Source organism: Homalodisca vitripennis, chromosome 5 (assembly GCF_021130785.1).
Source record: "Homalodisca vitripennis isolate AUS2020 chromosome 5, UT_GWSS_2.1, whole genome shotgun sequence".
In the NCBI taxonomy this organism is placed as follows: domain Eukaryota; kingdom Metazoa; phylum Arthropoda; class Insecta; order Hemiptera; family Cicadellidae; genus Homalodisca; species Homalodisca vitripennis.
In genome coordinates this window covers 183,055,052-183,082,276 of record NC_060211.1, presented here as the reverse complement: position 1 = coordinate 183,082,276, position 27,225 = coordinate 183,055,052, and the positions used below count along the sequence as shown (strand labels likewise).

The 27,225-nt window shown below is 32.7% G+C and overlaps 1 protein-coding gene across 1 annotated transcript in view; it reads right to left on the bottom strand.

Moving 5' to 3' along the window:
- The window catches only part of LOC124363302 (histone deacetylase 6-like), a 44,262-nt gene that overhangs the window by 5,593 nt on the left and 11,444 nt on the right, over positions 1 to 27,225 (bottom strand). The window contains 16 exon segments of the mRNA XM_046818531.1: positions 1,003 to 1,132; positions 3,013 to 3,208; positions 7,101 to 7,258; positions 8,824 to 9,024; positions 10,544 to 10,631; positions 11,890 to 11,971; positions 13,426 to 13,670; positions 14,450 to 14,556; positions 17,845 to 17,934; positions 19,692 to 19,751; positions 20,721 to 20,798; positions 20,800 to 20,844; positions 20,846 to 20,914; position 21,964; positions 22,111 to 22,279; positions 24,548 to 24,653. Coding sequence (XP_046674487.1) covers positions 1,003 to 1,132; positions 3,013 to 3,208; positions 7,101 to 7,258; positions 8,824 to 9,024; positions 10,544 to 10,631; positions 11,890 to 11,971; positions 13,426 to 13,670; positions 14,450 to 14,556; positions 17,845 to 17,934; positions 19,692 to 19,751; positions 20,721 to 20,798; positions 20,800 to 20,844; positions 20,846 to 20,914; position 21,964; positions 22,111 to 22,279; positions 24,548 to 24,653 — 1,825 coding nt within the window.

Sequence of the window (27,225 nt, the reverse complement as noted above, 5' to 3'; positions counted from 1 at the left end):
AAAATGACTCACTTTTTTTAGTCATATGATCACTGGTGATAAATCATGGGTTTTCAAGTATGATCCCAAAACAAAACGACAAAGTGAAGAGTGGCACACTCCTCAATCTCCTCTACCAAGGAAAGCTTGCATGAGCAAATAAAAAATCAAGACCATGCTTATTTGTTTGTGTGATATCAGGAGGATTGTGCCTCCGTGACAACCTATTAACCAAGTCTTTAATAAGGAGTCCTTGAACGGCTCAGGAAGAGGTTATTTTGTGTCAGATCGGACATTTCAGACCGTTGGATGCTCCATTTATGACAATGCTCCCTGTCACATAGTAATCTCTATCAATCAGTTTTTGACCAACAAAGATATTCCTGTGATTCCCTAGCCCCCTTATTCACTTAAGATTGCACCACCAACTGGACAGCTATCTTCTAGACATTTCTAACATAATAGAACACCAAGTAACAGCTGATAAGACAAAAATAAAACTGATAATATGAAACGAGTATACTTGGGCGTGGCAGTTGTTCGCAAAACTAGAGTTGTACGATATATACCGGGCTTGGCAGTTAAACAGGACAGGCTGTAATTGACATAGTCAATGAAATTATAAATCTAAATTTGGGATGTCTTGGATCCGAGTATCAGCTTCAACTATCCGAGCAACTAAATCCATTCACTTTCAACTGGTAAGCTGCAATGTTTTTCATTACCCAGAGAGGCAAAAAGATCTAGGTGGGCAATTTATTAGAGCACCATGACCAATACTTTGGTTCTCATATGTGTTGTTCATCATGTTCCCAAAATGGGCCCCACGATGTAGAGAACACGTGTCTTCTCTAGTTTGCAATGGGACTGCTTTAATCAGTGGTTGCTGCTTTCTGGTACTTTTTATTGCATTTTGATTATAATTCCTTCTGACCCAATAAAAAGTATTCATGAAGCCAATACTAAATCAAAATTATCCGAGACAATGTTTCCATCGATGAATTCAACAGTGGAAGAACTGACCTCCTAATGGGTCACCCACTGCAGCGTCGAATCCTGCAGACACAAGGACCAGCTCAGGTGCGAACTGGTAGGCTATGGGCAGAACCACCTGGTGGAAGGCTGCCACATACTCTGCATTCCCCATCCCTTTCTGACAACAGAAAGAAGTGTACATTGAACAAGATTATTGATTGTCACATTGCATTAGGAGAAGATTGATTGCTTGGTACTTTAGAAATGCCTAACACGACAATAATACTATCTGTACAATAGTCTTGCCATAGCATACAGGTTAAGTTACTTCTATGCACATCAAATTTTCATTCTTGCAGCTAGTCAAAATTTAGCACTTAAAACCATAATAAGTAAATAATTTGCTTTATATATTTATTGTGACAAATTTATTACTAACATTACTGTTTTCTTTAACCCTCTACCGGTCATATTAACCTTCTACCGGCCATTTTAACCCTCTACCAGCCATATTAACTCTCTACTGTCATATTAACTTTCTAGAATCTACAGGTACTACTTGACCCTACTGTGTGAATGTTGATTTCGGCTCCAGTTCACCTTCCTCTTAGTGCAGCGTCTGAAATCTGACGTTGTCACAGACTTGACTCCTGGAATCTGGAGTCGTTTGATGAGATCAAAAAAAGTTGGCGACGAAGAAACTCAAAATGAACTTTTTACATCATTTCAACATCAGAAACACTTAGACTACAAAATATATGTAATCTAGGTGAATAGCTTTTTTCATTGTCTCATCAGGTGCACAATCGACTGTCACTACGATGCAACTGTAGTCATCCCAGGAGTCAAGTCTGAGACAGCATCAGATTCCAGACGCTGCACTAAGAGGAAGGTGAACTGAGCTAAACTCAACATTCACATTTAATCAGCCCAACTGTGTGTTGTAGGATAAATTCAGTATGCTGAGTCAAAACCTGCAAGGCAATGCAAAATTGAAGTAACATTTTTCAAATATACCTACTACTGAAAACAAAGCATGTTATGAGCAAAAATTAACATAAAATATATTTAGTCTGATTTAGTGCTCATTATACGATACATGTGAGCTGTTCAGCATCCAGGACCGATTTTGAACCGTTTCCGAGTCACCTTTGCTTTCATGGTCAAAAAGCATAGAACAACCTGGCCATATTAACCCTTCGCACGCCATTAATTAACTTTCCTATAACGCCAAGAATAGTAAAAAAGTTGAAAGCTAATTTTTATTATAACTTAATTATAAAAGGTAAAAGCTAAAAAATTATAAAACAGCATTTTACCTAAAATTAGCATATTTATTGATAAAAAAGAAGTATTTATTTGAAGCAAATTTCAATTAAATTAAATCACACTATAAAACAAGATAAATATTTTAAACTAATCACAACACTACCACAGGATGAAGAATAATAATGAGATATGTAGTAGACGTGCACTCGTAACAACAGAGAAAGCAGTAATACATGCTACAGATATGTTTGGTTATGGCTCTGTAGGAGAGGCAAAACTGACGAGCAGGTGGTCGGAGTTAGACAAAGGGTGCTCCTCTCCTCCTGCCGCTGAGTGAATGAAGTCGTTTATAAATACTTCCTTGGCAACCGCGATAAGCACAGAGCATGCACCGCACATTTCAAAGGCTTTCTGTGAACTAAAAAACTCTCCAAGAGACATAATCTATAATATCGGGTATAACTGTATTTGGCGTTTTGGTCAAAGTCTGCAATTCTAATATATCCGTCTACGGCGTGGGAAAGGTTAAATCACCTATGTATAAATAAACATGAAACTATGGAATTATAAATGTATACAAATGAAAATAATGGTCTCACTGACAGCGGAAAATTCATAGTCATTTAAGAAATTAGAAACTAGAAAGCTCCACACTGCACGTTGTCAGGTAATTTTGGTAAATAAAAGCACGCAAATTTTTGCCATTTGACTGATTATTTGTTAACTGATGCCTAACAGATTTTAGTCAATGTTATATATGAAAGCTGGCTCAAATACTTCATCACACACCTGATTCCATGGAATGTTGACATTGAAGCCCATACCAGCGCCAGAGCCTACAACTGTAGCTGCGGCATCCTCCGAGCACGGAAAGAAGGTCCCGTGATCGTATCTGTGTATGGACATGTACAACACCTGCGGATCTGACAGGAATATCCTTTGTGTCCCATTTCCATGATGGACATCCCAGTCTAGTATTAAAATCCTGCACAAACATTTAATAATTACTGCTAAACACTATATTGTCTGTACTTTTTTAAAAATTAATACGAATGCATAAGAAGAAGTTACACGTGGATTACAAGGTTGTTCCAATTTTTTTACTTTCACTATGCTTATGCCAAAAGCATCAGCATGATTAACCCTGCATTAGTTGCAATTTGATACATTGATTGTCACACACGGTCTTAGGGACAAGGCTTGATTAATCCCTGAAAAATATTAGCAAAATAATTGTTACACATACAGCCACAACAATTTTAATTTAACGAGTAAGATGAGAGAGTGTGTCCTGCAAATATATTACTGTTCTAAAATATATAGATAAGGCATAAAAACTCTCTAGAAGCAGATTTAACTTACTCTCTAAACTGTATTTTTTCCATAATTCCTACGAACTTTGTATATAAATTAATTTATTTTCCAACATCCCCATAATAAGTGAGGATATATTGCCTCAATACATTAATCTTAATATTGCTGTTTTGCAATATTTATTGAAATTTCTCTATACCCAACACAGGAAACTTTTAAACATATATTACAGAAGTGTTCTTTACAACTTATGGTCAATATATAATACTAAAAGATTTGTGTTTACACCCAAAAACCCAATTTAATTTTAACATCCTCAATAGGAACAAGAAACTTATAAGATATCAGTTTTGTTAAATTAGTTCTTAAATATATCTGAGAAAAGTTTCAAACATGAGTTTAATTAGACTCGAGTCTTAAATTCTTAACCATTTACTGATATTCACTTAGGTTTAGAATTGTGTATTATGCATATCAGTTTAAATTTCCTAATGTCAAGAGTTATTTTTAATTATTTACAAGAAAAAGTTATTTAGAACTAAGAATAATTGATCCCTGAGGGAAACCATGTTCTAATTTTATTGGAAGTGCTAATTTCCCCGCAATATCTGTTTGTAAAAGGGCCATTAATACTAAAACCACTCTTAATACTCAATGTGATCAACAGATTTATTACATTGACTGCACTGGACCCACATTGCTATTACACCCGCTACACTAAGGTCGTAGTGAAGGTGCGAATAAAAACACCCAATAACTTTTTTAAACAAAATAAATTGCAAAATGCAGAAGATACAAGAGATAATACCTAACTTTGAACAGAGAGATACAAATTATAAACTTGCATTACCTAAGAATTTCTTAACAACAATATTTTAATACAGGTTTTTAAAATTTTTCCTACGAAACTTAAAATTTTCAAGGTATATTCCAAGCACAAAAAGGGGCTAACAACTGACCCCAAAAATTATAGACCTATATCATTAATTTATACATTTTCAAAAATTATAGAAAAAATTGTATTGAAGAAGCTAATGACGCAGCCTTATTACCGACTGTCAACATGGCTTCCAAAAGTGAAAATCAACTTTATCTGCCATCATAAGTCAAAGTCAAAAGATTCTTTATTCATAAACTGTACAAATAATACAGAGAATAGTGTCATAAGCATCATTTGCATACAGCTATAAAATACTAATTTAAAATATGTTCACATACACAAACATCTACCTAAAACATTTTTTTTGTTTTGTTTTTAAGAATTAACAAATTCTTCGACATTGTTATACACAAATATCACATAAAATAGATCTAATTTCATTTTTAAAATGTTTTACATTGACAATTTAACATTGTATGGTAGCATATTATAAAGCCTCAGACCAAATTCACAAAAACTGTTTATAGTTGTTTGAAAATTGCACTGATTTACTCTAAGGAAATTGTTTTGTCTGGTAAAATGACTATGAATAGAATTATTTGTAGGAATTGTATCTAAATTAGTTTTGATATATAATAAACAGTCTAAAATGTATAAAGAAATAATAGTTAAAATACCAAGTTGCTTAAACAGTGGCTTACAGTGCGTCCTACTACTGACATTAAACATTACTCTAACTGCTCTCTTCTGTAATAAAAATAGTCTTCTTACATTACCAAAATGCCCACCACAACAATAATTCCCATAAGATAAATGACTTTGAATATGGGCAAAGTAAACAGCTTTCAACACATCTATGCTTACAAAAGATTTAAGTTTTCTAAGCATAAAAATACCTTTAGAAACCTTTTTACATAGAGTTTCAACATGAATGTTTCCACTTAACATTAGATTGCACGAACAGGCCTAAAAAAAAACCTAACACTGTCCTCATTTCTTGTTTTAAAAGCTGAATTCAATACTTCTGAGTTTTATCATTATTCAAACATAATGAGTTGGCAGCTGTCCAATCTTCGATTATGGAGTTAGAAGTCATAAGGAGGTGATTAGCTACACTAGCATATTTACAATTAATTTGAACAGCTAAATCATCAGCATACATGTAGGCACTTACATAATCATTTGTAAAGGCTGATGATAGATCATTGATGTAAATTATAAACATGGTAGGCCCCAAAATTGAGCCCCTGCGGGACCCCTAGCTGTACAGGTAAATAAGAAGAAAAATTATTATTATAGTAGACTGACTGATGCCTTTCTGATAGGTAAGATCTAATTAAGTTCAAAAGCAGATTTATCGAAACCATAATATTTTTAACTTATCTAATAATACACTATGTGATATAGTATCGAAGGCCTTCGACATGTCATAGAAATTACCTAAAACCTGTATTTTTTTACATCTAGGCCATTCATACAATTTTTTCATAAATTTAACAATAGCATTACATGTGCCTCTATTAGGCCTAAATCCAAACTGATCATCAGAAAATAGCTTATGTTATTCAAAATAGCCACCTATTTTTCTATTTCAACAACAATTCAAACACCTTTCCAATAACAGGTATTATTATGGACACTGGCCGATAGTTACAATAATCAGTTTTTACACCTTTTTTAAACAAAGGAACTACTTTTTGATAACTTCAAATGTAAAGGGAACACTGAGTTATCAATACATTGATTAAACAAATAGGCCATAACCTCTGCAATATATGGTGCAGCAAGTTTTAATATTTGTGAATTAAGAGACAATATACATCTAAACTAACACTATTACTAAGAGAGAGGATGGCACTATATACCTCATCTACACTTACATTACCAACAGAAAAAACATCACAGCCTTGGTTATGACTTAACTTATTAAGATAGTATGTAACATCATGACGAGACCCAGGTATATTCTGTACAATAGATTCAACATTATTTAAAAAGAAATAATTGAACTCATTACATTTTAATCCAAGTTTATGTGTATCACATATAGGCCTTTCATTCGTACTCATGCCATCCTTAATAACAGACCATATGGCTTTAGGTTTTATTATTGGCCTGAATAACTCTGTTGCAATAATATGCTTTATAAGCTTGGTTGGCTTATTATAATATATGCAATAATAAGCTTGGTTAAGTCCATAATCGACAGTATTGAAGTAGGACAATTTGTGACTGCATTATTTCTAGATTACAGCAAGGCCTTCAACTGTTTGGGACACAATCTTATCTCCAAAAAACTTGCAGCCTTGGGAGTAAGAGGCTTAGAAAACAAGTGGTTTGACAGCTACCTAAAAGGAAGATCTCAAGTTGTGGAGATTAAGCATACAACATCTAACCTTACTAGCATGTTCAGATCACACCCTAAACCAATATTACAAGAGGAGTCCCACAAGGATCTGTACTAGGACCCATCCTGTTCATCCTGTCTACACTATAGAAGAGTTTCTGGAATCTGCAAATGCAAGAACTACATGACCTTCAACATTTAAACACCGACTTTTAACTCACAACTATTATATTATAATTGTATTATAACAACTTTGTGTTATAATGTGACAAATTACTGTTCTTAATGATCATATAATAAAGATACTTTGACTTTTAAAGTCTGCAGGAGTTTTACCTTTTTAGACCATAGTTTTTAATTGCATATTTTGCAGCAACAGAGACGTTGTTGAAAACACAAAAGCCGCAAGCTTCGTACGATTCCGCGTGGTGACCTGGCGGTCTGATCAGTGCTACCCCAGACTTGCTCTCGCCTTGCAGAACGCTGTCCACTACCTGCAATAGTCAAGAGTATAACTTGAGTATTTAACCCTTATTAATCCAATCGACAAATGATCACGATAGGATAAAGGCTTAAGTTTTTTAAAACACTATTGTGACAAATTAGTCAACTAATAGTTTCTAATCTTGACGATGTCTATTGCTTGTTATGTGACTTGCCGAAGGATAAATAAATGTCTTTATTGTTTTTTTTTTGTCTCTATTGATCAGGAACTAAACCAGAAGAAATTCAACAAAATTCATTTTTACTCTGGGTTGAGTGTGACGTCTTTAATATCAAGGTTTATCTTTCTAACCAATTGATTTTACCCTTTAGGGTTTCTTCTTCTTATCATTACCACCTAATTGTTACTAAAGTTTTACTTTAGAATTGTAAGCAAGGGTTTTCAAACAATTTGTCACGATATAACAGTTCTATTTTTTAACACCTTAAAAAAGTACTTAAGTGTAATATAAATACATATCTGTATTTGTATAAATGTCAAGCCTTTTACAAATATTAAATTAACTTTCAATGGTTTCATGGAAACGACAGTGAAAACGGGGCAGAAGTGACAATTAGTAGCTTCTAGAAACCCCAGAGGTCCAAATTTACACATCCTGATAAACAATAGATTGGAAATCCAGACTTAATAACAAAATCAGTATTATCTTCCAGCTACACACACACTCAGCCAATGGTGATACTTTTCTTAACCTACAATTTGAGCCTTTCATTGTAAAAGCTGTGAAAAATCACAAATTTAATTAATTAATAATGTAAATAAAAATCTTAATTCTTTTTAACACGTTCATAAAAATGGCTTATTTTTGAACTTTTTTATTCCTGTCGAATTTTTCAATAACAATGCAAAAAAAGTAATCTTTTTATTTACATTAAACGTTTAAGTATAACGTATAACGAGAAAAGTATGTAGGCTTAGCAATTTTGCACACAAAAAATTATTTTAGTATGTTTTTTCAACGTTTTTTCCGTTTACCTCAAGGGATACCTAATAATTTAATTTATCTTAAACATTAAGCAATCGTGCGCCCGACGGGGTACACGATAGTCTGAGGCATTTATTTAAGCACGGGATCAAATTTAACAAACCACCAAGACAGGCAAGCAATAAAACTGCAATAAGGAAGTGCATAGCAACATGTAATTCATTGGAGCGCACAACACACGAAAGCCTGGTATGTACCCTATCACTTGTGAAAGATCACGTGTAGCTAATGGAGTACACGTCGTCAAGAACTTGTTAAATCCACAAAACTCCATCTGACATAAATTGAAATTGTCACAACACAATAGATTTTCTTCTTTTAGGTATCACACTTATGTCATGAACCTGCTTGTTTTGCTTTATGTAGCAACAACAGTTGAATGAATTTAAAGGTTGGAAATAATTGGTTTACTCTCAAATTAGGTTTATGAAAGCTCAAGGTTAGGCAGTGATTCATTCTTCCATTTCCTACAATGGCATATATCTCATCATATTAATAGCTATTTTCAAGAAGACTAAGTCTATCTTATTGGGTGAGAAGGTCAGGAACTGTAAATATATTTGAAATACCTGCAGCAAGCATCCGGCAGCTAAGCTTGCGCACTTGTATGACTTGGGGTGTACATAAACTGAGTTCTTCTTCTCTAGTACATAATGTTGATGTTTTACATCATCTGTCATTTGTTCAGTCGAGGCACACAGCTCTTCCATCTCTTTCAGATACTCTGCTTTGTGGACTAATAGCAATTCTTCCCTAGACGCAGATCTGCTCTGTGAACACACGTAACAGTCAAATGTTAATTTACTTTTGAAAAAGTGAATTAAAATCTTGGCAAAACCCATTGCTTGATTGTGATAAATCAAGTTCTTTTAACCTGTTTAGCCCGTTAATGGCTTATTGAAAGTGACAAAATGGAACAAAAAATGCTTATTAAACAACAAAAAGTTTTTTATTACAAACTTAAAGATATTGGTCTATATTAAGTTCAAAAAATAAATTTTAAAGCTAAAAAATAACATACTTTAAACTGTTCTTTTTTGTTGGAATTGACATGTGTGTTTTAAATAAATTAAAATTGAGGTACAACACTTTTTCACACATTATTTACACCCACTCATTGTGAATACTGGTTTTAATAGTTTTGTTTTTTGGGGGGGGGGGGAACCTTAAAGCAAGGAGTTGTGCACAAACCTACATCACAATCACTGCACTGATAACGCGATTCTCCGCGCAGGCTTTACTATGAGAATACTACACATCTCAATGTAAGCCAATCAGCATGCCCACACCATCTAGGGGCAAAACAGTGAACTACGCACTGTTATTTATTTTGATGTTTTTTCCACTAGTAGAATAGCCATCCGTCACAGATCAAAATAAAACGGGTCATTGTTACAGAACGGATTAGCTCGTCAGCAGGCCTTTTTTAGGCATAAGTCAGCGACAAATTAACTAGGCAAAAGTCGTTAAGGTGTTAATGTATAATATCATGTATTATATACAATACATTATAACCTTAATAACTGAAACAACCAATAATCTAATCAAGAAATGTTCAAAGTACAAACAAAAATAAAACTTGATGTGACACAAACAGTTACGTTATATGCACAAAAAAAGTAAGTTTACACAGCATGAATGATTGCAGCACAAAACAAGTATGTAGGCACAGATTGTGTCAAGAAAGGTACTAATTTATGTGGCAAAGCCGGTTTAAACATGAATAAAAATGAAATGAGTGTTTTTATTCAAACCATCATAATATTCTACATATTTTCCAGTTCAACAGAAGAATTTTGTTCTTTATTTTCCCAGTGTCAAAAATTCCAGACGTATTTTACGATGAATGGTTACAATATTTGCTGTATCTTAACAAGATTTATATTTTACATTGCTAAATTTGTGTTCTAAGTTACTGATGATTAAGAATATCATTTTAGGACTACTAAGTTGTTTTATATATACTTACAAGAAATTAATTGAGAGAAATAAGTATATTGTAAGTAATAGTGTAGATTGTTTTTAACGATCAACCTCACACTATTGTTACTTATAATATTTTAATTATATGGTTATTGACAATTGTTAAGCTGTAAAAGAGGTTTTTACAGAGTAAATAATATTTATTTATATCCGTCCTTAAATCACTTCTACATTGAGTTGTTTGTATAGGTGTGTTATGGTTGGCCATTTATTATGACCTTAAAATTAGACGTAGCTGGACTAGAAAGAAGAGTGAAAGCGCGTAAGTACGAGTATGTACGTAATCAAGATGAAAGTGGGCATTACTTGCAGCATGAACAGTCTATTGTGCAGGTTGAACTCTAAATGCTTCTCAAAGATCCTGAGAATACGAGTAGGTCTCTCTGGATGTGACCTGGAACAACAAGACAAAAACAAAACCTTTTAATTTTGAGCATTTTTCCAGTATTACTACCAGTAGAGCAAGAACTTGGATCATTATATGGCAGTGGACACAAGTCATAAGACACGTATAAATAATGTGGTGTAGTTCACAAGTAAAGATAGCAGCACAAAGAAAGAATCTGACTACAATTTGACATAGAATCAATCACGACGACTCAACACATGATTGATTAGTTCACAAGTTAAATGATAAAGAAATTGTTGCCAAATGAATAATTTTAGCACACAACAGTAACAAATGTAAAAATCAATTAATGAATTATTAACATTTTGGGTACCAACGTTTGGATATTCAGACATGTGAAGAAATGCTAAAAAATATCAGAACGTTCCGAATTTCATTTTTGTATTATTTACTTCTTAATCAAATTAAATGTATTTACTATATGTATCTACTATTTCTTTGAAATATTGGTTTCCACTGACCTTTGTGATTGTAAATAAATTAGGAATTCTTTAAACTTTAAAAATGTATTAAAATATCAAAGATACTAAAAATAGAATATTAATCATTTTGAATATAATTTAATAATATTGATAAATGTAAACAAGCGTATATATTTTAAAACAGACACATTTTTTAATGTTGAAATATTTTTCCTAGAAAATCAATTTTTTCACCAGTTTTCAATAGTGTTAACAATTGGTTCATAAGAGAAAAACTTTTACTGTATATTATTTCTTTGTGAGAGATGTATATGGACTCAAAAAACAATTTATTTGCTATAATTATTTATTTTTTGATCTCCCAGAAAGCAAATAAATAATTATTGAATAACACCAAAGTAAAATTTGTAAATAAGTAATAATTTTTTACCAGTTTTATGTCCTTTTCTCGTGTTATTTAAAAAATATGTTCTAATTTATCTGTCTGCTTTATGCCAATATAACTGAACAAACAAAATACTGTAAATTTTTAAATTAATCAATTAAAGTATTTAAATGAATGTGGTGGGAGACCTAAAATTAACTAAGAAGTTTGCAAACGAAAAATAAACTTTGATTGATCAAATAAAATGAAATGATAAAAAGGCTTTCGGAGATTTAACAAATATTCAATGTGACTTAAAATTTTACATGAAAAGATTAACAAAATTCGTCTTTTCTTGATTGGAATTAAGCACATGCGTATCACTACCTATATTAAAACATGTTTTAGCGTGTCAAAAAAATTCAAGTAACTACTGTAAAAACAATTCCATACTTACGTGTCTTTCAAATTTTTGTGTTCCATCATTAATGCGTCATATACAAAACAAACATCATGCTTTGTTTTGAAAAGTTTTGTTTCTAAAACAAATCAAACAAAGTGGTTTTAATTGACAAAAAATATAAACAATCTTAAAACGTTTATTTACTGGTTGACTGTAATTTTGAAGTTATTATTATAAAGTAACTTATGTAAGGAGGCACTGTAACTATTTTGAAAAACAAATTGATATATTAATATTAATGGAAAAGTAAAAATGATATGTTTTAACTGACCACATTTTGTGTTAGAGAAAATGTGGCAAAGGTTAAATTTGGACTTACTTAATTTTTTAATCTTTTTATAATGTTAGTTAATAGAATTTTGTATCTTTTAGTTTATAGGGATGAGATGGCTCAGGTTCTTGGTTCTATTAAACCACTTGTTAGTAGAAACAAAAACTTTTGTGACAAAAAATAATGGATAACCAGAGCATTCTGACATAAACTATAGGTAAAACCAATGTAGATTTAATACTCTATAACATATTGAAGTGTAACGGATTCGGAATTGTCCGTGAAGAGTCTGACATTTTCATAGTAACGTGATTAGTTTTCTGGTCTTCACTCTGTAATGATTCAATATTTTGAAACTTTCACCAGATGTTTGTAAAAAATACATCATGTTGTCATGACGGAACTGAGTTCTTGATTAAACTATATAGTTGAATATTTTTCTAAAGAGAAGCATTCGTATTTACCAGACTACAGTGGTAAAGAACAAGTGTTATTATTTCAAAGAACAAGACAGCACAGCTTTCGTTCAACTTTCCAACTTTATTATATAGAACACACACTAAAACACTTAAATGATATAGAATTAATTTGTACCAGTGTACTCCTTTGTTTATAAATAAGAAATCTTGATGTATAGTTTATAAGCGTAATATTATTCGTTATCGACTGATGGTGCGGTACACAGTTTCTAAAAAAAAAACGTTTTATGTTATGAATCGTTGTATGTATGTAATAAACTTTTTGTTCTCCACAAAATTATGGACATTTTCAATTGATAGATAGTTTAAGATGTATAAAGCTACAAACAAAACTTCACACTAGGTTTTCAATATCTGCCACTTGAATCTAAAGTCTGGATCATTATTCTGCAAGATTAATATTATAAAACACATAATAAGTGGTTAAATATAGCAATATTTTATGAAAAATAATGGCAACACTTAAGATAGAAAACACCTACAATAGTTAGAAAATTACAATTGACAATTTAATTTGATGTCAGGACATGTCATGTCATGTCAGAACTCGTCAGGACCAACAAAAAACCATGTATTTGCAAATCTTTAAAATAAATAGATTGAGAATATTAGTTTTTGAACTAAAGAGATAAATAAGGAACCAAAAGGGATAAATTGGTTTCAGAACTGTAATAACAAAATTAAAATCTGATCATCGCTAGCTAAGGAAAGTTTCAGCAAATGGTTATTCGTCCAACCAATTAAAGAGCAATGGGCAGATACTCTAGTATATACACAAACCTGCTATGAGATGATCCAGGGTACGGTTGATGTGGTCTACTGTGTCCTGGGACTGGACCGGACACGTATCCCGGGTGGGATACACTTCCAGGTGAGCAGGTCCACTGTACCTGAAATGTACTTCAGGCCAGTGTTGGCCTTCACTCTCTGGATCTCGGTCTGCTGCCAGATAACTCCCTTGCCACTGAAAGCACTGCCAGAACTGCCGATGGCTGTAGATGCAGTTCAGTATGGTTGTCTGGATGCTAGAAACAGTAACACAACTCTGTATTTTTCAATAGATTCTATTAAAAATCTGAAATAAAATGAGTACTAAATTGTTGCCTACACAAAATACTCTCCTGGAAAAGCACTTGATAATATTGATAACTGATAAGATATATGTAACATTTTAAAACTAGATGGTCTGCACCTAAACTTTAAATTTGGAGTGCCGATGGCCGAGCGGTCTATGTTGGACTTTGGGTCTGAGTTAGAGATAGTGCAGGTTCAAATCCTGTCTGTGACCGAAGCACTTTTTATCAGTACCATCTACCTTGTACTGTATCGACTCTCCCCTTTATTCTGTTTGATAAAATCCTAGCACAGACCAGTGGGCCATGAGGACGGTCAGAGCAAGGCTTAAAAGGGAATCAGCCTCTCCTTAAAAAAATTTGGTACTGATAATTTATCTTACAACTTGTCTTTAACTGTATGCTAGGGGTTAGGCTGTAGCTCTCAAACCTAGTACGATTCACGATACTAGAAATGTTCATGACGTGGGTCGTCTTGACATCGGTTGACCTTGGCTATAGATTTGTTTATTTTGACCTAGTTTTTAATTATGAGTTAGGTTAGTTATTTACCTAAAGAAGAGATCAGATTGCAGATCTCAAAACGAAGTGTCACTGATTTTCTCCTAATCTCTTTCCCTGATTTATGGTAATTTTTAAATCAATAACATTTGTATTTTTATTGCACATCTTGATACATTTAATGATGTTAGGGGGAAAACGCTGGAATTGTTAGTACATCTACCACCTACCTGGGGCAGGGAGCAGAGAGTGGAGGCAGGTTCGGACATGGATCACCCAGGAGAGCCCGCAGTGTGAGAGCTGCACCTTCTGCCAGTGACCGTAGACAGTAGCCACCCTGTTAAACACAAATATAACGTACTACGTGAATATTGAGGTTAGTTCCAGGTGTCTGACGCTGTCACATACTTGACTCCTGAAACATTGAGTAAGTTATTCTGAAAAAATCCAAAAAAAATTTGGCGACGAAGAAGCTCAAAAGGAACTCTTTACATTGTTTCGACATCAGAGACACCTAGACTACAAAATATAAAAACATAGTGTAATCTAGGTGAATAGGTATTCTCACTGTCTCACCGGGTGCAGAATACACACCAATCTTTATATCTTTATCTTTTTTTTCCTTTTTATATTTATATTAATTCTCCCACTGGTCAAGAATACCATATCAGTAGAACTTTCAAAAGTGTCCAAAACAACTGTGGGGCTCGAGAACACTTAATCCTGAGGCTCAAGAACATTCAATCATGAGGCTTAAGGACACTCAATCCTGAGGCTCAAAAACACTCAATCCTGAGGCTCAAGAACACTCAATCCTGAGGCTCAAGAACACTCAATCCTGAGGTTCAAGAACACTCAATCCTGAGGCTCAAGAACACTCAATCCTGAGGTTCAATACTCAAGAACACTCAATCCTGAATCAATCCTGAGCTCAAACTCAAGAACACTCAATCCTGAGGCTCAAGACACTCAATCCTGAGGCTCAAGAACACTCAATCCTGAGGCTCAAGAACACTCAATCCTGAGGCTTAAGAACACTCAATCCTGAGGTCAATAACACTCAATCCTGAGGCTCAAGAACACTCAATCCTGAGGCTCAAGAACACTCAATCCTGAGGCTTAAGGACACTCAATCCTGAGGTCCAAAAACACTCAATCCTAGGCTTAAGAACATGATCCTGAGGCTCAAGAACACACAATCCAGAGGTTCAAGAACACTCAATCCTGAGGTTCAAGAACACTTTATCCTGAGTTCAAGAACACAAAATTTGGGAAAAATTAAGTTTTACTTTAAATAATTGAGAACTTTTATTGGATAAGTTAAAAATAAATTCTCAGTTGAACTATACAGTCATACAGATGGATTTTGGTCTTTAAAATCTATATCACTGAACGATCATGCAATAACACGTAGTCACAGATATTATCAGCTGATCCTGTCAGATTTTTTTCAACTTCTTCGAATATAATAATTGAGATATTGATATATAGCACTATAGTTTTGAGCTGATGAGATGTTTTTTATTAATTTAGGGATTAAACATTTCCAAGTTTTAACTTTATTGGAGAACACAATGGAAATAACTTAATAATAATTTACGGCAGAGGGGACATTGATTCTTCTTTGCAGATTTTAGTATGATAATGAGAGGTCCTGCTGATAGTTTTGATTCCAAGATGAAATTATAAGGAAATCGTATTGTATTGTATTAGTTCCCCAAAATTCCATTCAAATGCATGAGAGTGCTTGATTGGTGTTCCATTGGAGATATTGATAGTGTGTATTGCATAAGAACATCTGTCGCCGTCACAATATTAGTTTTTGTTGGTTTTGACCGCCTGGGCATTCAACTTGCCGCCTATCTACGCTCGAAGCAGGTAAACTCACTCGTCAAAGGCAACAGCTAAACAATCATTGTTTGTTAACTAACATTTTAAAAACATAAAATGTGTTTTTATATATTATTTGACCAATATATTCGATAAAAAATAAACTTGGAAAAATTACTTTAGAACAAAAATTAAAATTAAGCACAGTAGTAGGTTTTTTAAAATTGAATATTTAGCGTTCTGAGGGTTAAATCTAGTGGTTAAATGAATTAAGAGATTTTTCATTCATATCATAGACATTTATGGCCTACCAGCACAATTTACAGTGGAATCAGGTTATAATGGTTAGGGAGTGTGGTTTAAAATACTTAATTGCTTTAAAAAAGCTTTTCAGTTATTAAGAATTTAAGAGGCAATTGTGGAAACATGGGCTCTATAATCTGATATACATTTAGGCACTGAAGACCGCAATATTACCTTCTCTTAGAATTTGGTTTCATGAGATGATTGTGACAAACAAAAGCTGTTCAATAATTATGTGTTGGCACATTGAGCAACACATTTTATTAATAACTAGCTGATTCCCGCAGCTTCGCACGCTCTACGTAAGCTTTGCCCGTGCATGTGCACTTCTGGTGCGAGTCAATTAGATTTCCAACGCCGATGTAGAGTTTGCCTTGTTGCCAACGACCAACAAAGTGTCTGTATATTTATAGCTATTGTACACGTACCTTTACTTTATTATAAAGTAGTCTAACACTCAAGCTTTAAGTTCAACCAGAAATTTATCTTAAAGAGAAATTCCCCATCATAACTTAGTGCCTTCAAATAGTATTTGGTTATTTAATATACATAACTGTCAGGTAATTGCAGTTAATAATGTGCAGGCGCTTTAAAGACTATTATCTTTTGCAGCGTCGCTTGGTGGCGAGTTACATCAATGGGCATAGCATATAAACCTTCTCCGTGGAAAAATACATATACATACAAATTTTCATAATGATCGGTCAAATAGTTTCTGAATCTATAAAGGACAAACATACAAACATTCATTTATATATATAGATATACTAGCTGTTTCCCGCGGCTTCGCACGCTTTTCATAAGCTTTGCCCGTGTATGAGCACTTCTGGTTCAAGTGAACTATATTTCCAACGCCGTTTTATAGTTTACCTTGTTGCCATGATCAAGAAAATATGTCATAAGTATACGTTTGTAGCCATTGTACACGTACATGTACTTTATTCTAAAGTGTTCTAACACTCAAGCTTTAAGTTCAACCAGAAATATATTTTAAAGACAAATATACATCACAACCTAGTACCTTCAAATAGTGTTTGGCTATTTAATATACGTACTGTCTCATAATTGCAGTTTATAATGTGCAGGTGCTTTGAAAACTTTTATCTTGCAGTGACGCCTGGTGGCTAGTTACATCAATAGGCATAGCACATAAACCTTCTCCGTGGAGAAATACATAAACATACAAATTTTCATAATGATCAGTCAAATAGTTTCTGATTCCATAAAGGACAAACACACAAACATTCATTTTTTATATATATAGATATAGATTTGTCAACTTTAATGCATGCTCAGTTCAGAGTTTCAGTTTATAGAAGAAAGCTGATATAAGTTATTAAAACATACTAAACTTCTTGTGACACTCAACTATAATGTTTATAATCTTGTTAATCTTACCTTAACTGAATATGATTTTATGTTGATAGTATTAAAAATAATGACACCATTCAAAACTGTTCATTACAAATTAAAAAATAATTACCTACATTACCTCTAATATAACAGCAACTTTTCCAGAAGCCAGTGCCATTAGAGATGATATTAGATGTGCATAACACGCTGGTGTCACTGCCATTTCTCCCTAAAACAAATTTTAATAATTATATGTAATTATTAATGTTTGAATAACTATATTATTTATTTAGAAAGATAGAATTATAGAGAAATATTAAATTGTACAGTAAAACTCCCATCAGTTCATAGTGGGTGTTCGACTTAAAAGAGGCCTCAAATCTGTGTAAATAACAATTTATTTATTGACAAACACTTACATTGGGTCTTCAGGAGGAAATGCGTTACGCACCTAGGGTCTTCGCTTTAGAGCTCCCCGTGTGTGGGACTCCCTTTTCTTCTCTTTCTCTACGATCCCTAGGTTTACCCACTAAAACCTCCTGCACTTCATCTACTGGAACTGGGATCACCAAAAGGCATTACTTCAGTCCAGCAGACTTACATTGTACTGAATTACAACAAATGTTGAAAACGTCCATCCGTTTCTATACACTTATCAACACGTTTCAACATGTCCCTGGCCATTCTTCTTAGTTGTACTCTGTCTATCTCATTAACTGCATTAGTAATGCTTGTCTTCAACTCCTTTAGGGATGAGGATTGATTCCTGTAAACAATTTCTTTTTAAGTAGTCCCACAAAATAGTCAAGACTAGACAGATCAGGTGATTGTGATGGCCACAATCCTGTTGAGATTATTTCTTGCATCAAAAAAACTCCTGTAGCATCTCCATACTAGAGTGAGCTGTATGGCAAGTTGCACCATCCTGTTGGGCAGTAAGCCTGTGGACTGTTGGATAATGTCTTGATAGAGAGCAGCATTCACAGTCGTTTCAAAAAAACAAAGGTCCTATTATTCTTCGCCTTGAAACCGCATACCATACACCTATTTTTTTGGGGTGTAGGAGAGTTTTGATGAAAATGTGCGGATTCTCAGTAACCCAGGTCCGGCAGTTTTGACATAACCTCCAAGATGGAACAAGCTTTATCTGTAAAGAACACTTGATCTAAAATGTCAAGTTGCTTCTAATGAATTTCTTGAACCATCAGCAGTAGTGAACCCTTTTGGCATTATCAGCATCCTTCAGTTCATGGAAAACCTGCATTCGGTATGGATAACATTTCAGTATTCTCCATACAGCAGTGTGGACTGAACCTAATGAAAATGTTCTTTTCCCAGGCTTAGTTTTAGCAAAAGATTTATGTGGAGATTCTTGTAACAGATGCTCTGATATCCTGTACGACCTGCACCGTTAAAACTGACCGCTGGACTGTCACGATGCTTGTCTAACACTGACCTGTCTCATGAAACTTTCTAAACTAACTTCTACATTACACTTTTAACTGGTACTTCTTTCTCAAATTTGTCCATGAATCGTTGCCCGACACAAAGCAGGAGATTTCATCACTAAATACGTTTCAATCACGAATACACATTCTTTCAACAGTTAAACGCATTTTCAACAAACAACAATACAATAATACGCAACCTAACCTCACTTTGTTCAAACGTAACACTGCTACGTAAATGCAGTTCACTTTTTAAACTGCAATACTCAGGGAATAAACAGCCATCCTCACTACAGCTCCAGTTTGTACCAACATTTGAAAACAGCATTTAACCTGTTTCACACAAAAATATATACATTTCCAAAAAAAAGTTAATTTTGTTCAAGCTAATGAGCAATTGGGGCCTCTTTTTTAAGCTAAACACCCTGTACATGTCCATTTTAAAGATATCTCGGACTTGGCATCTTCACTAACATAACAATTTGTGTTGCAGGTATTATTACAATACAAAACATATTTTAATTAATTAAAAAAATACCTCAGGACATCCAACGGCAGCATCATAGCCAGCTGAGATTATCACCAACTCTGGCTGAAACTGAGGGAAAATATTTTACTACAAAATTTACAAATGAGAATAATACATTCAAACAGTAAAGTAAAAAAAAAAAAAATCCAAAGGATAAAAACTGTCTAAAAAGGCAATGTTCAAAATGGTGATTTATTTCTCTTACTTTTGGCTATACAATAATCATTATTGGCTTTATAAAAAGTTTTTCCAATTAAACATCTACTTTACTTGACAAAATTTAATGTTATAATATATTTGATAATTTTGCAATAAGTTGTTTTTTTCTAATTACTTAAAAAATGTATGTTTATCTCATAGAATACTATTTCTGGATACCAGAACATAGCACATGTTGAGCTTGAATGTAAAGCTGTAATTTTATATTGGTCTAAAAAATATAAAATTGTGTTTTTGTTCTTTTGTAATACTTTTATAATTATTGTTCTTATATGTTCAATTCTTTTTAAATTGAACATCTTTAAGCTATTTATTTTTATTATTTTGAAAAACCAATAAAACTTAACACTTATTGTACTCAAATGCAAATTGTTTTTGTCAACCAAAGTTATTGGTAAACAAATTCAGGAGTGCCTCAAGGCTCCAAATAAGATCCTGTTTTATTTATTCTTTATTGATCACATAATAATAATTCTTTATTTTGAATTGTGATGTACATCCCTCTTATGCTACTTCACCATACATACTTGTTACGGATTACAAAAAACCAGGTTCAAAAATATTAGATTTGCATGTATAAATCTAAAATCTATGTAAATTTCCTTGTACGGTACTTAATTTGTAGTCTTCGTGTTTTTTGTAGCATTTTAAAAACCAATGTACCGTACTATTTTAACTATACTGACTTCTAATGTGAGTCTCTGTGGCATTTGATTCATTTGAACAATTTCACTCACTTTTAAATCAAATAAAAGCTATATATTCCTCCATGTGAAATAAGAAAAATATTAAAAATAAAGTTAGAAAGGGAATATTTACCTCCGAGGCCATCGGTAACAGAAGCTGATGGAAGATCGCCAGATAATCGGCATCGGCCATGCCGACAGCGTTGAGGGGGAACGTTGAAGTTGTAGCCTGCGCCTTGGCCCTCTCCTACATAGTCCATACTCTGACTCACGCAAGTTCGGCCAGAACTCACCATGCTCGTAGCGATGAATAGAGAAATAAAACAACTCTGAAACAAAATTATCAAAATGAATTCTTAAATGTATTAGGCATACAATTTAATCACTGAATTGAGGTTATATGTACAGTAAAAAAACGGTTTATTTTGGCCATTCTATCTAACTATTTGCAGGAATCACTGCAGGCAAAATTATGAGATAAATAACATTGTAACTATTCAATGTAGTACAAACTTGCTTAATTTTTAATCAATAATTAGTCATGTTCTTTTATTAAACATTATGTTTTAATCATAAAACAGTTCAAATAAACAGATGATTTAATCTTTGAAAATACACACTTTTTCAAAACAGACAAAAGCCCAAAAACAGACAAAAATTAACAAAAAAGTAAAAATCTGGTTCAGTATAAAGCAAGCACTTTACTCTTGATAGCAAAGTCAAGGCATCAAACAGAACAAGGACCAACAAAATAGAAAAACTAAGTGAGTTCCAATTTTTAGAGACATTACAATGAAAGAAACACAATGTTTCAATAAATTCAATTTCACCTCTTTTTCAGGTGTTAAATAGAAGAATTGTTTTTTGTTTCTTTTTATTTCCTTTAAGATATATTAATAACATGTTTATATGTAGCATAAAAAAATGTAAACAAAAGAATAAATCAATAAATATAACTTAGAATTTACAAATACACTTATCAAAGAAAATTATACCTCTACACATAATCTAAATAAAAAATATATATTTTTCAAACTTTATACGAAAACCTGACTTTTTGTTTATGGAATTACTGTATACAATTCATATACAATACTAAAATTATATGTTAAACACACAAAAAAGTAAAAAAAAAAACTGGTTGAACTCTATTTTGTTTCCCTTTTTTTTGCGTACTTTACTTAGGTTTTACTTTCTGCCACCTGAGAAGAGACAGACTTCCAGTCGTTGAAATATCATATTTCTTTTATTTGTAACACATCTAAATAGCAATTATACATTCTACTCATTCATCGTCAATCATAAACTTTAAACTAAAAAAGTTACTAGGTCTATAACAAAACATATTATAATTATAATGTATTATGATAACGGACTCTACTACAACACATTCTCAAATGGATTGTGATTAATACTACTTGGAAGACTGAGATCTAATTGTGGAAATGAAATTGAAGACAGGTTTTTGTATGGAGTATAAACTTTTCTCATGTTTCCACCCTAAATGTTTCTTGCGGGTATACCTGGGATCATCATAGAACATCTGTTGTGTCGCCTGCCCATGATGAACATCCCAGTCCACAATCAGAATTCTGCGGAGAGGACCCAGATTGTCCAGGGCGTGTCGGGCCGCCAACGCCACATTGTTGAAGTAACAGTAGCCACAGAATTCGTTGTGCATTGCATGATGTCGGTCGCGGTCTGCAAAAATATTCAATTGTATTAATGCTAGCAAGTTTGATGAAAGTACGTTCATTCAGTAATAATTTGTACAAATCATTTTAGTTCCAAATGTTCCCATTTTCGGCTCCAGAGTAAAAACATTTTTCATAATGGATGCTTTAAGATTAAAACAGTGTTTTTGTTCAATATACGCTGATTTGCTACTCATTAGACATTAAAATTTATGTCCACTATTTTATCAGAGAATGTCAAAAGAACAGGAAATGTAATTAAAATAACTGTTTCTTTATTGTAATACTAGCTTTTATACACAGCTTTTCCTCGCATTTAAGCTATTAAATAAGCATCGGAGATCATTACTTAAGAAATGAATTAATATGATAACTATATTTTATTGCTTAGCTAGGATTATCAATTCTCGAAAATTACTACTCACAATGAAGTTTCAAAAATTTAAATATGCTTTATTAAATTTACAACAACATATGTTAAAATATATTTCACTGCAACAAAAATAAACAATTTTGAATTACAGCAAAGGTAAAATACAGAGTATAAATGTAGAATATTTTTGTATGACTATATTACAAGTTTTTCCGTCAGGTGCAAATTGTGTAAATACACTCACGCTACCTGCAATGTCTGCCCTTGTGCTTTGTTTATAGTAACAGCAAAGCTAAGCTTGATGGGAAACTGAACTCTATTTCAATTGGAATTGGTATGATCGGTGGGAATATTGGAATCCGAGGTATGATAACAGTTTTTCTCCCTTACCAACACCTGTTAAAATAGTAGCACCAAGTATATTCTGCCTCAATTTCGTTATCTGAAGCCTTGTTCCATTACATAGCAAAGGAGTCAATTGGATGACAGAAGAAAATAACATTAAACATAGAATTCCAAACAGCTGAAATTATAATCAATTGGATTGGATTAGATGTTAACGTGACCATCGATATACAGTGTGACAGTATTACAGTATTCAGGGTTGGAACTTCATTACTGCAACGCTAGATGGTTTTGAAGTAGTTGGATTTTGAGATTTTTGTTCTTTTCCAAAAAACATAAATGTTTGTTTATTAATAAAAAGTACCTTATGTTACTTCTAATACCTGCAAGAATATGTGTACAAAGTTTCATGATGATCGGTTAAGTAGTTTTCACATGAAAGCGTAACAAACAAACTTACATTCACATTTATAATATTAGTAGGGATAAAATTATTTTATGCTTCATTATCATTGAACACGATTACTCCACATATGCCTGTAAAGTTTTGTGACATCTGCCATTTTTACTTTGTTGGTCAGTGGTTGGACGGTAGCATTACCAAGTTTTATTCTCGATCTTAACTACAGCTGGTCGTATAGTTTGACAATTCTGAGAGCAACTAGTTGTTGTTTTAGCTCCAGTTACAAAGGGATTTTTATTTTTTGTTGTCAGATTAAGTATCTATGTTTGACTCTAGATGAAAACTTTTTAAATACAATTCTCTCTCCCTCCCCCACCCTCTGTCTCCCTCCCTCCTTTCTTTTTAAAAAGAAAAAGAAAAGAAATAATTCAGTGGAAAATCAATGTTAAAATTGGAACAAAATTTGATTTCAGTGCACTTATTGCGTTGTGTTACTCCCTCCAACTCTCGGAACTTTTATTATTTGAACACTGTTGTGAAACATAATTTAAATGAGCAATGATGTGAATGTACCATAAGGTATGTATACTATATTTCATGTTTAGACTTAATTTCTCCATAGACAAAAATGAGTGCATGTTCAACCATGGAATTTAACTGAGCGTCGTTGATAGCTATCACTCGGTAGGCTAACACTATTTCTCTTTTGTTTGTTGGAGGAATGTACAAATTTCTTTTCTGTATGGTTGTCTGTCTGTCCACAGAACATCTCAAGATTGAAGTGAGTTTAAGATTATAAATTTTTCACACAACCTCAGTAAAGCCTGTTACCTGATACGTGGTGTAGAGTACTTCTATTTAGTTGTAATATGGATATTGTATTTTATCCGTATTTCCATTTGTATAAAACATTTTTTGTGTGAACAATATTTAAAACTTATATCTAAGAAATTCTTACTTTACAATAATTAACATTTAATCAATTAGATGGTTTATTCAAATTTAACAAAAACTATAAAAAAGTAGTTTCTTAGATACCTACATTGTTTAGAATACCACTTCTAAGCTGAAAGAGTGGACATTGAATAAGCTGCCTCCAGACTTGTGTAGTGTTCACTTAACAACTTAATAATACCAATTATAGTCAACCCACCTCACAATAGCCATTCCATTTTGAACCGTGCCACTGCAAACTTCGTGGACAAGTTGTATGGTGCAACCAGCTGACAATAGAGCCAAGTTGAAAGTTTCCTGAAAATGTCAAAAACAAGTTTATGTATTTCTAAAACTATCACAACAAAAATTAAACACTGTTATGGCCAGACCTGATTTTTGATTCTCTATTCATTTCTGTATTCAAAATTATTCTGACTGTTACTGTATTAAAGAGATAGAGCCAATAATTATCCAAATTAATTTGGATTTGATTAGGCTACAACTGGATTAAAATTGTTATTATATCTGAATTTTGTAACTCTAAACTTGAGTGCAGTTTTCAGTTTTGGACAATTTACTTACAGTACATAGAAAATATGGAAGTTGCAATGTTTTTTGTATCAATCGAAGGACAACATTCCAGTAAATTATAAGTTTTTCTGCCTGGATACATGAAATATCTTGTAAACTTTATTTTGACGTTGTATTAATCCATTGAATGATTAAAAGTTGTATATTAAAAATAAGATTTATTTCATCTTCTAAATCACAGTAAATAAGTAATATGGACCTTAGACGAAGAACTCTGCATAATTTTTAAAATAAAAAATTAATTTACCAAAATTTTTAAAAGTATTCTGAGCATGTCAGGTGATTTTATTAATTATCAGTTTTATATTGTATATTAATTCATTCTAGTTTTCTGTTCTTAAAAGATACAGATGATAATTGTTCATAGAGCCAATATAAAGGTTTAATTTATAGAGTATTTTAGAATAGAATCTTGACAATTATATGTGAAATAATTTTTTTCTGTTACTGAATTTGGAAATAAAAAATATGTTTCATTAATCCTTTTTACTGTTAAATAAATTACAACTAATATCCAAAACTTGGAGGATAACTTGGAAATTCTTAAAAGTAAACTTATCTTATTTTCAACATATCTGAACTTTACAGAACAATCTAATGCTCTTGGCATCTTAATTTTTTCAATAAATGCAGTTTCAGTCATAATTCATTCTTTCTTTCTTTTTTTTTTAAAAAAAAAGGAAAGGCCGATTCCCAAAGCCTCCAAATTCCAAATCCAATTCCAAATAAAAAAAAAACCAAATTCCAAAAAAAAAATCTCTCTCTTTGATTAATTCCAAAGAATTCCAATTATTTTTTTTGAATTAATCATAAAGCTCCAATTTCATTTTGCAATTCTTAGCAGTTTATAAAAGTACATATTTATCATGTAATACTAGGTGTATACTACTTTAGTCAGGATGAATAATTGTTTAGACCTACCCTCATCTAGATGCTAGACATAGATATGCTAATCACAGTCTGAGAGGATACTGTATAATGCAGATGCCAGACAGAGATATGCTGATTCTGTCTGCCTTCATTTTACTCTTATTATACAACACATTGTAGTAGAGCAAATGGGTTTATTATTTCTACTTTCAACTTGTTAGCACAGGTTTTAACCTCCTCCCCCCTCCTAGTCCAGGAGTTAATAGCCAATTTGCACTGCATAAGCACACAATGTAGCTTTTCTTGTATAATCAATATGCTACAGGAGATTTTCCTATGAACGAAACTTATCAGCAGTCATGCTACGTTTGGTGGAGGTGAAATTAAGAGTATCAAAACAGTTAAAAAATTTAAATTTTTTTATCTCAAATCATATTTTTCTTAACTTTACACACTTAAAACCAATCACCAGACACATTAGAGTTAAATTAAACTATGCTGCAGTTTCCACTGTTCTTCTTCTTTTATCAAGACATTTCCAATGAGGTGTCACTTAATGGGACTTCACATTTAAAAATTTTGAGCTCCCCCCCCAAAACCCATTTTTTGGAAATAGGCAAAGTTGTAACAGTGACTAAAAAGTTCACTTCTAATTCCTAGAAAGGTGTCCCGAGTTCCATCCCTCCATCTTTATCCATCAAAACTAAACAGGGTGTATCCATACTTTTAACTCACACAGTATAAATTGTTGTGTATAAATATTACAATTCATACACTATTATATAAACTGTTAACTAGTTAAATGAGTTTAATTCAGATGGTAAATTAGTTTACAACTTAGATGAATAAATAAAGATAGATTTTACTTATTTAGTGCGAAAATGTACCAAATGTATACAAGTTAATTTAATATAAAAAGGTAGATCACTTGCAGATGATACTTGTGGATATATAACAATTCCAATTCCAATATGTAAAAAGAAAATACAATTTATTTAATAGTAGGCATAATTTATAATCTGTATAATTTACATACATGAAAATCTGTGAGATAATGCAAGTAGTAGTTAACCCTTTCCACTCGTGTGTCGGACTTCGTCCGACATTGCTATTTTACCGTTCCACTCGTATGTCGGACACCATCCGACATTGCAATGACGTCAGCTTTACTTTATTTTAGGCGGACTACAATGTTTCCGATTTGTGCTGCGATCGCACAGCATTCTCAGGAACTAATAAATGACAGCTGAACTACGATTGGTCGGCTGATGATTTATTTTGCTTTATCATTGTAGTCACGTTTCCTAACCAATTTTCAAACGCGTTCTCATTAGTGACTCGATATGTCGTTAACAAGTACATCTTTTCTTTCTGATTCAGAAGTTATTGCTGAATTAGAATGAAGAGGCAAGGAACATCAAATAAA